This window comes from Salvelinus alpinus, chromosome 12 (genome assembly GCF_045679555.1).
Source record: "Salvelinus alpinus chromosome 12, SLU_Salpinus.1, whole genome shotgun sequence".
In the NCBI taxonomy this organism is placed as follows: domain Eukaryota; kingdom Metazoa; phylum Chordata; class Actinopteri; order Salmoniformes; family Salmonidae; genus Salvelinus; species Salvelinus alpinus.
Genome location: NC_092097.1, coordinates 16,213,475 through 16,226,939, shown reverse-complemented (window position 1 = coordinate 16,226,939; position 13,465 = coordinate 16,213,475). Strand labels below are relative to the sequence as shown.

At 44.9% G+C, this 13,465-nt stretch overlaps 1 protein-coding gene across 3 annotated transcripts in view; it reads right to left on the bottom strand.

Annotated features, from left to right (window-relative positions):
- Nucleotides 1–13,465, bottom strand: part of LOC139535600 (cadherin-4-like) — a 250,078-nt gene that overhangs the window by 71,736 nt on the left and 164,877 nt on the right. For all 3 annotated transcript variants that reach the window (XM_071335181.1, XM_071335182.1, XM_071335183.1), the window contains one exon: nt 2,956–3,138. In XM_071335181.1, the coding sequence (XP_071191282.1) occupies nt 2,956–3,138 (183 nt within the window). The remainder of the gene's footprint in view (nt 1–2,955; nt 3,139–13,465) is intronic.

The window sequence follows — 13,465 nt, the reverse complement described above, 5'->3', positions numbered from 1 at the left end:
CAAACCACAAACAATAACTCAGGCACATTTACCTCCTGCGGCCTCATATGACTTGTGTTGATGGAAACATTTCTCCATGTGGTCAACTAAATCAAACCGGCCAACCTGGTGAAGGTTTCTCAGATGAAAACAGGGAATTACTTTAAGTTGTGAACCCTGGTGAATCTGGCTGTGTGGGACTGTCTCACCTCATAAAAGAGCTAGAGAGATAGTCGGAGAGTTTCTACAGCTCTGGACGTATGGGGGAATCAGTGTGCTGCTGTAGCCACAGAGGTTGTTCTCGGCCACCTCTAAGGGTGTTTTCACACTTGGTCCAGAGCACACTCAGCCAATTTTTGTGCAGTGTGAACACTCCAAAGGAACTCAGACCCTTCAAAAGGGCCACCGAAGCGAACCAAACTGAAGTGGTTTGAGTTCAGTTCGCTGGAATTCCTCAGTCCGGTTCCCTTTTTTAAGGCAATGTGAACACAACGCTCCCCAGGCTTGGGGACTGCAACACCGTTTCCCCTCCCATAACCCTCATATTGGTGCCACAAAAGAGAAAAGATGATAAGGTTCAGGTTTGCGGAAAAACCTTTTTTGGATATTGATTTAGAGATTGTCAAACATGCACAGAAATGTTCAAATATGTGTGCATTTTATGTTCATATTATTTGTTTGCAATATGTGATCTACAGGCTAAGAGCACTTCATAAGCAGTTTATTTGATAGTGGGGTTTGAATAGTGTGAGAAGACACCAACATATTGGGTGAGAATCATAACATAGGGTAGAAAATCTATTCTAGGTCTTAAAGGGGCAGTAGCCTACGTTGGGAGTACAATATTCAATTACAGCATTATTTAATCTGTAGTTCTTCTTCTGCTATTTATTCTGTTACCAATAATATTGATGTACATGTTAATAGTATCTTCTGATTACAATTATTAGGTCAAATCTTTTAACTAAATGCAATCTATTAGCTTCCAAAACGTAAGTACACTCCTAGAAAAAAGGTTTCCAAAAGGGTCCGCATAGGAGAACCCTTTTGGTTCCAGGTAGAATCATTTTTGGATTCAGGTTGAACCCTTTTGGGTTCCATATAGAACCCTCTGTGCAAAGGGTTCTACATGGAACCTAAAAGAGTTCTACCTGGAACCAAAGGGGTTCGACCTGGAACCAAAAATGCTTCTTCAAAGGGAACCTTTTAGGTTGTAGATAGCAATTTTTTTACTAAGTGTATAGGTATATCTAGCTGTTCTGATGTAATGGCTTGTCCTGTACTTTGTAAAAACGCAGAGTACATTGAATGAATGTTGGAAAAATATCCTGGATCCTTTCTAAACATAGAAATGCGAATGCAAAGAGAACGCAGACCACAAAATAGGTGAAGTGAACTGGCAAAAGAGCTGAGTCCTAATTCAAATGCAAGGGCAGTGTGAATACAAAGATAACTGAGTTATTTAGCTTTTTTTTTTACCCCAGAGTTCACTTTAAAGAGGACTGAGATCGGTTATTTTAAAGAGGACTATATGTGAAAACCCCCTAAGACAAGAGAGATAAAGAACTAAATCCCTTCTTCTCTCTTCACTGGCTAGCTGTCACAATGGAACGGCCCAGTAGGCCAAGCGGTGTTGCAGGGAGAAGAGGGCATTTAATACCGCACTGGGCCACAGATGTGATGCACCCCCCCCCATGGTTAAGGAACAGAGCTCTTTTACTACAGCTAAAGGCTATAACCGAAGCATGCGCTTACACACACACACACACACGCGCTTACACACACACACACACACACACACACACACACACACACACACACACACACACACACACACACACACACACACACACACACACACACACACACACACACACACACACACACACACACAAAGGAACCGCCGGGGTGTCAGTAAACCCAACCATCTGACGCTGAATATGAAGGAGATGAAAGGAGATGAAGGGGTGTTCATTTCTCCAGCAGGGTGGTACAATCCTACGCCTCCCCTCATCCACCCTGCTCCTGTAGTCTGTGTGTTTGTGTGGGTGAGTGAATGAGTGTTTTTTGCTTTGGTGGAAAATCTGCCCTCTTGCCGACTCGTTGGTGAAAGGCGATTTCAGTAATCCGGGAGTGTAAGCCGCGCGATACAAATGGGCGTGAGGGAGCTCTGTGTTGGCCCAGAGAAAGCTATCCCTGGCCTGGATGTCTGAACAGAGGCAGCACAGTTTCCAGGAGCATCCTGGAACCATGGAGCTAACAGAAAACTAACCACACTGGCAGAGCTGCCATATAATGCCAACAGGAATGGAGTTGGTTTGTCACTTCTAAGACAGTTATAGTAAAATCCCTGCTGTCTAATGAGCTAGTTTACGTCATTTAAACAACTCCTGCATGGCTGCATACACACACACAAGCAACTGAAAGTGTGCTAAACACTCCTAAATTCATTGAACAACTGGTGAAGCAGCGCTGTGTGTGTGTCCATCTGTCTGTATCCTCTTGTCTGGGTTTCTGTCTGTGTAGAGTTTTAAGGCGTACCAGAGCAATCACTTGGCGCTGCATCACCACTCAAATCATTCTCTTTACCTGCTGAAGGTCCTTGATAGAAACTACCAGTGTGGTGTTCTGTTCAGCCCTTCATAGTGATTGTATGAGATCTATTCTACCCTTCTCTTCAGTTGCCTAGGTGAGTGACCCTTAGACAAACGTGGGATGTCTGGCTTGAAGATGTCTCCGGCTTTGGCTCAAATAAAAGTAAAAAGCCTTATGATCCGCGGGAGCGAAAACAGAGCAAGATCGAGTTGTTGTTATCAGAATTGACGATGAACTAATTTCTAGTTTACAACACAGGCATAAGCAACTACCAACTGAAAATAGGATGATATATACAGTAGCTTTTTAACATTTCAAAAAGAGAACTTCGACTTAACTGCACATCAGTAGTTCTTGATAAGTGTGATAACTGTCACTCACTCTGACAAGCATTTGTGGGAAGGGTCCTCTAGAGTTTTCGGGCACATTGATTGGTGGGATGACCCAGTCTCGCTTCTGTCGTCTCAGACCATTGGCAGAAGAGCTTCTTTGATGTTTCCGTGGAAACTTGATAACCCTGGGATTAGAGTCCCAGGCCCTTGCAATCATATCCTCCACTCCAATCTGAAAAGACAAGAAATCAACACATACTGTACATTGGCTGACCTACAGTATTCAACAATAACTTGAGAGCCAACTACACAATGTAAAGTCTCAATAGAAAGGAGTAGTGTGTCAATTAATTATTTGTTCATCTTCTAAAAGTGTAGAGTATGGAAAGTACAGGTGACTAATCCGTCATGAAAATCAACCTTGTCAGATGACAAGGAACAGAATAAAACACCTATTCACTGTTTCTTGAAGATAATACAAAAATGAATGAAAATAAAAAGATTTCCAATTCAAATATAATCCACGCTTTTGACTCTTCACCTTAACACACTTGGCGTTAATCACCTAAGAGGACCCAGCCTTAGCATGAATTTCAGGCATTAGTCTTGCAGAAAGCTTACCAATTGCCTCTGCACAGTCCACAGAGGTTGACTTCTATGTCTTTATCCAGCAAAAACCTTCTCAGTCTGAAAAATCACAGTTGGATGTCTCCAACTTGACCTTCTGAGTCTCAGAACTATGCTGCTCCGTGTGACGCATTCCGTGACATATCCCCCTGAAAGAGGCCTTACTCCAAATGAAAAGGGCTTGATGAAATATCACTTCAATAACAGCAAGATCAGAATGTTAGGAGGACCAACAGTGATCCTGCAGTGTGAGATCATTGCCATTCACTGCTATTATGAGCAAAGACTAGTTTCCCAGAGCATGTACGTATGTAAATACTGTTAGACAAAAGAGGAGAATAAAATACAAAAACTGAAAACATAAACATGTTTTTAATTATACTGAACAAAAATATAAACGCAACATGCAACATTTTTTATTATTCTACTGAGTTACAGATCATATGAGCAAATCAGTCAATTTAAATTCATTAGGCCCTAATCTGTGGATTTTGCATGCATGGATGGGAGCACAGTTATGGTTGGGCCTGGGAGGGCAAAGGCCAAGCACACTCACTGGGGAGCCAGGCCCAGCCAATCAAAATGAGTTTTCCACCACAAAAGAGCTTTATTACAGACAGAAATACTCCTCAGTTTCATCAGCTGTCCGGGTGGCTGGTCTCAGATGATCCCACAGGTGAAGAAGCTGGATGTGGAGGTCCTGGGCTGGCGTGGTTACACCTGGTCTGTGGTTGTGAGGTCGGTTGGACGTAATAACAAATTCTCTAAAACGACGTTGGAGGTGGCTTATGGTAGAGAAAGTATCATTAAATTCTCTGGCAACAGCTCTGGTGGACATTCCTGCAGTAAGCATGCCAATTGGGGCGGCAGGTAGCCTAGTGGTTAGAGCGTTGGGCCAGTAACCGAAAGGTTGCTGGATCAAATCCGCCGAGCTGACAAGGTGAAAATGTGTCGTTCTCCCCTTGAACAAGGCAGTTAACCCACTGTTCCCCAGTAGGCCATCATTGTAAATAAGAATTTGTTCTTAACTGACTGCCTAGTTAAAAATAGGTTACATTTAAAAAATAATAATAATTGCACGCTCCCACAAAACTTAAGACATCTGTGGCAGTGTGTTGTGTGACAAAACTCCACATTTTAGAGTGGCCTTTTACTGTCCCCAGCACAAGGGGGGATGACCATGCTGTTTAATCAGATTCTTGATATTCCACACCTGTCAGATGGATGGATTATCTTGGCATAGAAAGGCTCATTAACAGGGATGTAAACACATTTCTGCACAACATTTGAGAGACATAAGGTTTTTGGGTATGAAACCTTTCTGGGATATTTGATTTCAGATCATGAAACATTGGACCAAGACTTTACATGTTGCGTTCATATTTTTGTTCAGTATACATTACCCCTTGCCATCTTTCCCTAATCTTAATCCCTCATTTGACTTTTGGGATTTTTTCTTTCATGTTTTATCTCCTCATGTTAACAGGTACATCGCACACTGGTGTAAACACATTGTAAATCTGTCCCTATGTGTTTATAAGACATACTGCATACATTGGTAGACCTCTGGAAAGTGTATATGGTATCTATCCAGTGAGGGTTGATGTGTCCTCATGCCTGAGATGGTAGTGTTTGTGTAATCCAGTGATCCTGCTGTTTCTCCTGCTCCCCACAAACAGAGACATTCATGCTGCTGTAGACTTGAATCCAAGCAGAAATCCTTCTGTTAAACCTACTCAGAGGACACGCACATACCCAACTCAAACTTTAATCACCGGCGGGCAGGTTAGCCTATCCATACACATACGGTTTGTCAGACAGAGAGACAGATGCAAGCTAAACCAGAGCAAACATACTGTATATTTCCCCCCCTTTGTTTTAATTCTTCACGGCTTAGTGGATTTGACTACAGGGCTTTACAGCAGGCCTCCTGATAGCAGCAGTGATGAAGGTAGCCGGGCAGGAGAGAGGGGAGAGAGTGAGGGATAGGGGACCAGATGTGGTGCCCAGATAAGATAACTCTCGCTTCAGCTCCGCTCATCCACAACACTCACAGGTACCAGCACAGGGGCAGTGGTGCGAGATGGGAGCGTGCCAGTACTTCCATGGGTGGCAGGTGGAAGTAGTGTGTGTGCGTGCATGCGTGAATTTGTGTGTTTGACATAAACAAAGAGAAAGGAAATAGGGGGAAGAGAAAAACAGAGAAAAAAGAAATAAAATGTGAGATCCTATATTGATAGAAAGCAGACAGGGTGGAGTTGATATGTAAAGATGCTGATATGTGAGGATGAGTAAGGATGGTACCCATGATGCTCAAAGGCTTCCCTGCCTCTGCATAGAACCTCTGTTTCTACCCCATGTGCTCCCTCCCTGATAAAGTCCTTATCGGCACCTCTGATATCTGTTGAATAACTCACACAGTACTGCTGCTCGCCATCATTATCAGAACCTTAGTCTGCTGACGAATGCAGGACATCAGGGCCGCTGATAATGGGGTCGATGCATCTGATCGCTGTTGCATTGGCAAACTCCCACATTCCTCCAAACGCTGTGCCAGGCAGCCACAACAGAGCAAAGAGCCTGTCTATGGATGATACCACTGCAGTGTGTCCACGTGACTCACACTCCAAACAGCATGGCAAATTATAGCCCTGCGAAGCTGGCACAATGACAAACATCACCACAATTACAAAGAAAAAACGGGAAACTGGAACAGGCTCTTTGTGCTGTGAGAAAGGTATGTTGTGTGTGTGTGTGTGTGTGTGTGTGTGTGTGTGTGTGTGTGTGTGTGTGTGTGTGTGTGTGTGTGTGTGTGTGTGTGTGTGTGTGTGTAAGCAGGGATCTTTGAGTGTGAAATCAGTCCCAGAACCACCCGGAGCTCCCTAGGCCCAGAGCTAGCGGGCTGGCCAGCTGGCTGCTCTCTCCTCCCAGCCAGGCTGCATGTCGCTGGGGCATCAGTCAGCCCCGCAGCCCTGGAGCTGACATCTGGAGGTTGTCATTCTGAAGAGCAGGAGGCAACACTAAACAGGGCCTTTCAATTACACAATATCAAGTATGTGATTGTTTCCCATCCTCCATTCACTGTTGATCTTGAGCTGTTCTATCGCTCCTTCATTCTCCCACGCTTATTCTCACTGACGAGGCCTGATCAGAGCAGTGGTCTGTGGTGAACAGGGGGGGGGGGGCAGGACAATCAAGAGAAGACAGGTATCACAAATCTGACCTCTTATAGAATCAAGGGAATTAAAGAAGGCTGCTATGACTATTGATGCACTCCTCTTGTGGATGTAGAACTGGGCTGCAATCACAACATAGACTAGTCATCATGACCTCACTCTCAGACCCTGTATTGCCACCTCACCGACCAATAAGACCCTAGGTCCTAAACCCCTCCCCACTACTGTATGGGTCTCTGCTCTCTAATCTAACATAAACAGGTATTCTGGTGAAGGGGGGATAAAAGTAAGACTCAGTGTACTGGTGCATAACGGACTCTCTGCCTCTAAGCTGCAGGAGAAGGCAGACCAGAGCAGCATGAAATTAGCAGGGGGTATGTGCATACAGACTCAGTGTACTGGTGCATAACGGACTCTCTGCCTCTAAGCTGCAGGAGAAGGCAGACCAGAGCAGCATGAAATTAGCAGGGGGTATGTGCATACAGACTCAGTGTACTGGTGCATAACGGACTCTCTGCCTCTAAGCTGCAGGAGAAGGCAGACCAGAGCAGCATGAAATTAGCAGGGGGTATGTGCATACAGACTCAGTGTACTGGTGCATAACGGACTCTCTGCCTCTAAGCTGCAGGAGAAGGCAGACCAGAGCAGCATGAAATTAGCAGGGGGTATGTGCATACAGACTCAGTGTACTGGTGCATAACGGACTCTCTGCCTCTAAGCTGCAGGAGAAGGCAGACCAGAGCAGCATGAAATTAGCAGGGGGTATGTGCATACAGACTCAGTGTACATGTAGGGCACCATAGCCTGAGTACCTGGCAGCCAGAGTGACACTACTAATGCCTCATACTCTTAAACAGGAGGTAGACAAACTATGTTCACAGATATAAATGTACATCCAATATAAATAGATACGCTCTAATGCACACACCAACACATACCAAGCACGATGCACAGTTCATCTAGGAAGAGGTAAATCAAGCCAACTATTAATAGAACATAATAATAGGAGTCCAATGAGTCCCTGTACATATGTCTGCTCTGAAACGTAATATATGCAATTACCTGGTAATGGAGCCGTCTATCTTTTAAATCACCTAATATCTTTTGGCTGGTTAAGCACCTTTTAAAATTGTACTGTTGTCATTACATGTTGATTATATTTTGGTGTAATCTGATTGTTCTTCCCTCTCCATTTCAACACTATTGACTCAGAGATAGTGGCTCAAATGACACAACTCCGCCACAGCATTTCACACATTTCAATGTCTGTGCCCTCACAACATTCCTCTGTTTCAGTCAATAATTCTATAACCTCAATCTGCTCCTCACTGAGTAGGAGACATCTATTTTTGAAACTGGGAGCAAGCAATTCTGTATTATCGTTCCGTATACAATAATCTTTTAATCAATACTACAGAACCCTCAAACTCACCTCTGGACCTCGAAGCCAGTTCCACTCATTTCGTTTTTTCTTTGTTCCCCTCTCAGCAGTGACTGATTTAGACATAGGACACCAGGTGGGTGTAATTCATTATCAGGAAGAACAGAAAACCAGCAGGCTCTGGACCTCATAGGGTAATAGTTGAATACCCCTGCTATTGAACAACAGCATCCCCAAATGAAATGAGAAAACAGTTGGGGTAGAATGCTGGGGTAGAATGCTGTTCCACAGTGGCTTTGTTGTTGTTGGTGAATTTGAGTTTTGAGAATTGCTTTACCTCTCCAAAGGAAACAGAGGAGGGAGTGAGGGATGTGAGGACAGGACATTAGGAGGGCCAGGGATGTGAGGACAGGACATTAGGAGGGCCAGGGATGTGAGGACAGGACATTAGGAGGAACAGGGATGTGAGGACAGGACATTAGGAGGGCCAGGGATGTGAGGACAGGACATTAGGAGGAACAGGGATGTGAGGACAGGACATTAGGAGGGCCAGGGATGTGAGGACAGGACATTAGGAGGGCCAGGGATGTGAGGACAGGGCATTAGGTGGAACAGGGATGTGAGGACAGGACATTAGGACGGCCAGGGATGTGAGGACAGGACATTAGGACGGCCAGGGACATGCACGGCGCTACATCGGGGCTAGGACGGCTATAGCCCCGTCACATCTGCGTAGCCCCAGTTAAGCCCCCTCAAGCGTTAGTATTTTTACATTTTTACATAAAGAAATATGAAAAAGTTAATAACCAGCCATTTTGTTCCCAATCAGATCCCTGGCTGCGTGGGTGTGTACCCTATGACGTGTGTGTGTGTTTGTGGTGGTGGTGGGAGGGAAGTCTGGTGTGTGTGCTCGCGCACGTTAGGCTATGTTATGTGAGCTAACTTCTAGATAGCTAGTCGCCCATCTCGCCCAGTTGCAATGGACCGTTTTCTGATCAAGGGAAGAGTGCGGGTAGGAATCGAAAATCCAGACCCTGTCTCCGAGGGGGCCAAAGAAGAAGAGGAAGATAAGAAAGATGAGTCGGAGAGAGAAACTCGTGAGCCACGACGTGAGGGAGCACCAGAGCAGTTTGTCGCTGCTAGCTGCTCCACAGCCACCGTTAGCTCCACTGTTAGCACAGCCACCGCTCCCTCTGATTTAAGCCAGTCACCTGTTGAAGAACCAAGGCGCCTTCTTCTTCGCCGTTATCCAGCCACAAAAGTTGGACAGCAGGATCGCTACTTCAATCGTAGATGGTATGAGGATTACAAATGGCTGGAATATTCTATTTCAAAGGACCGTGCTTTCTGCTTTGCATGCTGCCACTTTCAACGTCCAGGAAATCATGGTGGAGAGAAGGCGGCATTTACCCACGATGGCTACCAGAACTGGAAGAAGGCCACAAGTTCGTTCAAGACACACAATGCTAGTGTGGATTATAAATATACAATGACAGCGTGGAATGAGTGGACTGTTCAGAAAGAGTCTGGCTCAACAATATGCAACGCTCTAAGTGATGGACATTAAAAAATTAGTCTGAGAGAACAGAGAGTATATGAGAGTAGTTGTGGAGTCATTGTGTTACACTGCATACCAGGGACTTTCACAGAGAGGAGACAGAGAAAACGACACGGCTGTCAACCAAGGAAACTTCCTTGAACTTTTACAGGTCATAGGCAAATTCGACAAAACAGTTAAGTACACGCATCATGATATACAGACCGAAACACTGGGCAAACTCTCAACTCAGCAACCTTTCCTTCCTGTCTACACACGCAGAAAGAACCAAGGCCCTGGATGTCCAGAAGATTATAGACTAATTTGCACTGAACCACAACAGACGCATCGTCCTTCTATAAAACAACACTTGGTGAGTAACTGAAAGGCCTTATATTTATTGACAGAGCGCCTGTCCGGTGGTGGGAACATGAATCAATCTCGCTGATGTGGACGGAACAAGAAGACGCATGCATATTGTCGGCCTACAAGTATTTTTGCAATAGAAATATAATGGCTAAGATTGTGATGATAGCCAGCTCGTTTTACACCATGTGTGCACAGGTGACAGGCATATGGTAAACGCACTTCTCGATGTGGCTGCAGTGTAGATATTATTCCTTTCATTTCTGACGTTGTGATAGACATTTCATGCGTAACATTATAACCAATGCACAGCAGGACGCATGTATATCGTCGGCCTACAAGTAATTTTTGTTTGCAATAGAAATATAATCACTAAGATTGTGATGATAGCCAGTTCGTTTTACAAGTGGGTGCACAGTTAACAGGCATAGGCTAAATGCATTGCACTTCTCGTTGTGGCTGCACTTAGGATATTAATAATGTCATTTCTGACGTTGTGATAGCTATTTCTGCTTTTATTGAAAAAATGAGAACTTCCTTATAAATAAGTCATGAAAATCAACAATTTTCTTAGCACCCCCACATTGGTCAAGCCCCCCCTTAGCCCCAGGAGAAAAAACATCCTGGCGCCGTGCCTGGACAGGGATGTGAGGACAGGACATTAGGACATTGGTTCCAAGATGGCTTAGCAGTTCAGACGTCATTTCTGTTTCGTATTGTCGTGTCCTGTATATATATATATTTACACCTTTCTTCGCATATCTTTTATATATTTTATTATCCAAGAACTCAACTACAAAAGCTTTCCTGCAAAAGCTTTCCTGCAACCCGCTTCACCAATTACAAAAAAGTATTATTTACCTCAAATCTGAAAATCCACCGTGGAAGCTAGCCAGGGGCTAATTCAGAAGCTAGCCAGAAAGCTAACCAGAAGCTATCCGATAGCTAGCCAGAAGCTAATCTGTAGCTGCCCAGAAATTAGCCGGTTTGCTGGCTAGCGTTGGTGTTTCAGCTGCCCACGTTTTGTGGTCATCAGCTATTCCTTTAGCTCGATAATCTACCGGCACTTTTGTGCAACGCGACTCGGACCGGAGCATTCCGGGACTTTTTTTATTTTTATTTTATTTTTTTTCTCTCAGTTTCCCCGGATTTCAGCCGCAGGCTCTGGACATTTGCACCTTGATTTTGCAGCTAGCTAGCTGCAAACCGTGTGACTATTGGCTTACGTCGATCCCGGAGCAAACTCAAATCATTCCGGAGCTAGCCAGCTGAGGAGTTCCATCAGCCATTCCTGGGCTACAGTCACCTATCCGGACCCGTTTTTTATTTTTTGCCGCAGATACGGAGCCCCACCGGGCCTTCACGACTGACTGCCGACGTTATCTGCCCGAGGGAGTTATCCAACTGGCACCTCCGTCCCGATGTTACCTGAACGCTCATCTGGGGCCCGCTAATCGTTAGCTGTCTTATCGGCTGCTATCTGAATAAGTATATCGGACAATTATGATTATTATTTATTTATTTTCTTTTTTTCTTTTTCTTGGGTCACTATATCTATTTTGCCAATTTGGATTGATCCCCTCTACCACACGGAACCCCACTAACCTACCGACGGAAACGCACGAGGTATCTACAAATAGACCTCCACCCTATGCTATCTTGCTACCGATAGCCATCTACCCGGCCAGCTGTCTCGATCGCCGTGACCCCAACCAACCTCTACTCACTGGACCCTTATTGATCACTCGATTAAGCATGCCTCTCCTTAATGTAAATATGCCTTGTCCATTGCTGTTCTGGTTAGTGTTTATTGGCTTATTTCACTGTAGAGCCTCTAGCCCTGCTCACTATACCATATCCAACCTCTCAGTTCCACCACCCACATATGCGATGACATCACCTGGTTTCAATGATGTTTCTAGAGAATATCTCTCTCATCATCACTCAATACCTAGGTTTACCTCCACTGTATTCACATCCTACCATACCTTTGTCTGTACATTATTCCTTTAAGCTATTTTATCGCCCCCAGAAACTTCCTTTTACTCTCTGCTCTAGAAGTTCTAGACGACCAATTCTCATAGCTTTTAGCCGTACCCTTATCCTACTCCTCCTCTGTTCCTCTGGTGATGTAGAGGTGAATCCAGGCCCTGCAGTACCTAGCTCCACTCCTATTCCCCAGGCGCTCTCTTTTGATGACTTCTGTAACCGTAATAGCCTTGGCTTCATGCATGTTAACATTAGAAGCCTCCTCCCTAAGTTTGTTTTGTTCACTGCTTTAGCACACTCTGCCAACCCGGATGTTTTAGCCGTGTCTGAATCCTGGCTTAGAAAGACCACCAAAAATTCTGACATTTTCATCCCCAACTACAAGATTTTCAGACAAGATAGAACGGCCAAAGGGGGCGGTGTTGCAATCTACTGCAAAGATTGCCTGCAGAGTTCTGTTTTACTATCCAGGTCTGTTCCCAAACAATTTGAACTTCTACTTTTAAAAATCCACCTCTCTAAAAACAAGTCTCTCACCGTTGCCGCCTGCTATAGACCACCCTCTGCCCCCAGCTGTGCTCTGGACACTATATGTGAACTGATTGCCCCCCATCTATCTTCAGAGCTCGTGCTGCTAGGCGACCTAAATTTGAACATGCTTAACACCCCAGCCACCCTACAATCTAAGCTTGATGCCCTCAATCTCACACAAATTATCAATGAACCTACCAGGTACCACCCCAATTCCGTAAACACGGGTACCCTCATAGATATCATCCTAACAAACTTGCCCTCCAAATACACCTCTGCTGTTTTCAACCAAGATCTCAGCGATCACTGCCTCATTGCCTGCATCCGTAATGGGTCAGCGGTCAAACGACCTCCACTCATCACTGTCAAACGCTCCCTGAAACACTTCAGCGAGCAGGCCTTTCTAATCGACCTGGCCGAGGTATCCTGGAAGGATATTGATCTCATCCCGTCAGTAGAGGATGCCTGGACATTTTTTAAAAATGCCTTCCTCACCATCTTGAATAAGCATGCCCCATTCAAGAAATTTAGAACCAGGAACAGATATAGCCCTTGGTTCTCTCCTGACCTGACTGCCCTTAACCAACAGAAAAACATCCTATGGCGTTCTGCATTAGCATCGAACAGCCCCCGTGATATGCAACTTTTCAGGGAAGCTAGAAACCAATATACACAGGCAGTTAGAAAAGCCAAGGCTAGCTTTTTCAAGCAGAAATTTGCTTCCTGCAACACAAATTCAAAAAAGTTCTGGGACACTGTAAAGTCCATGGAGAATAAGAACACCTCCTCCCAGCTTCCAACTGCTCTGAAGATAGGAAACACTGTCACCACCGACAAATCCACTATAATTGAGAATTTCAATAAGCATTTTTCTACGGCTGGCCATGCTTTCCACCTGGCTACCCCTACCCCGGACAACAGCACTGCCCTCCCCTCTGCTACTCGCCCAAGC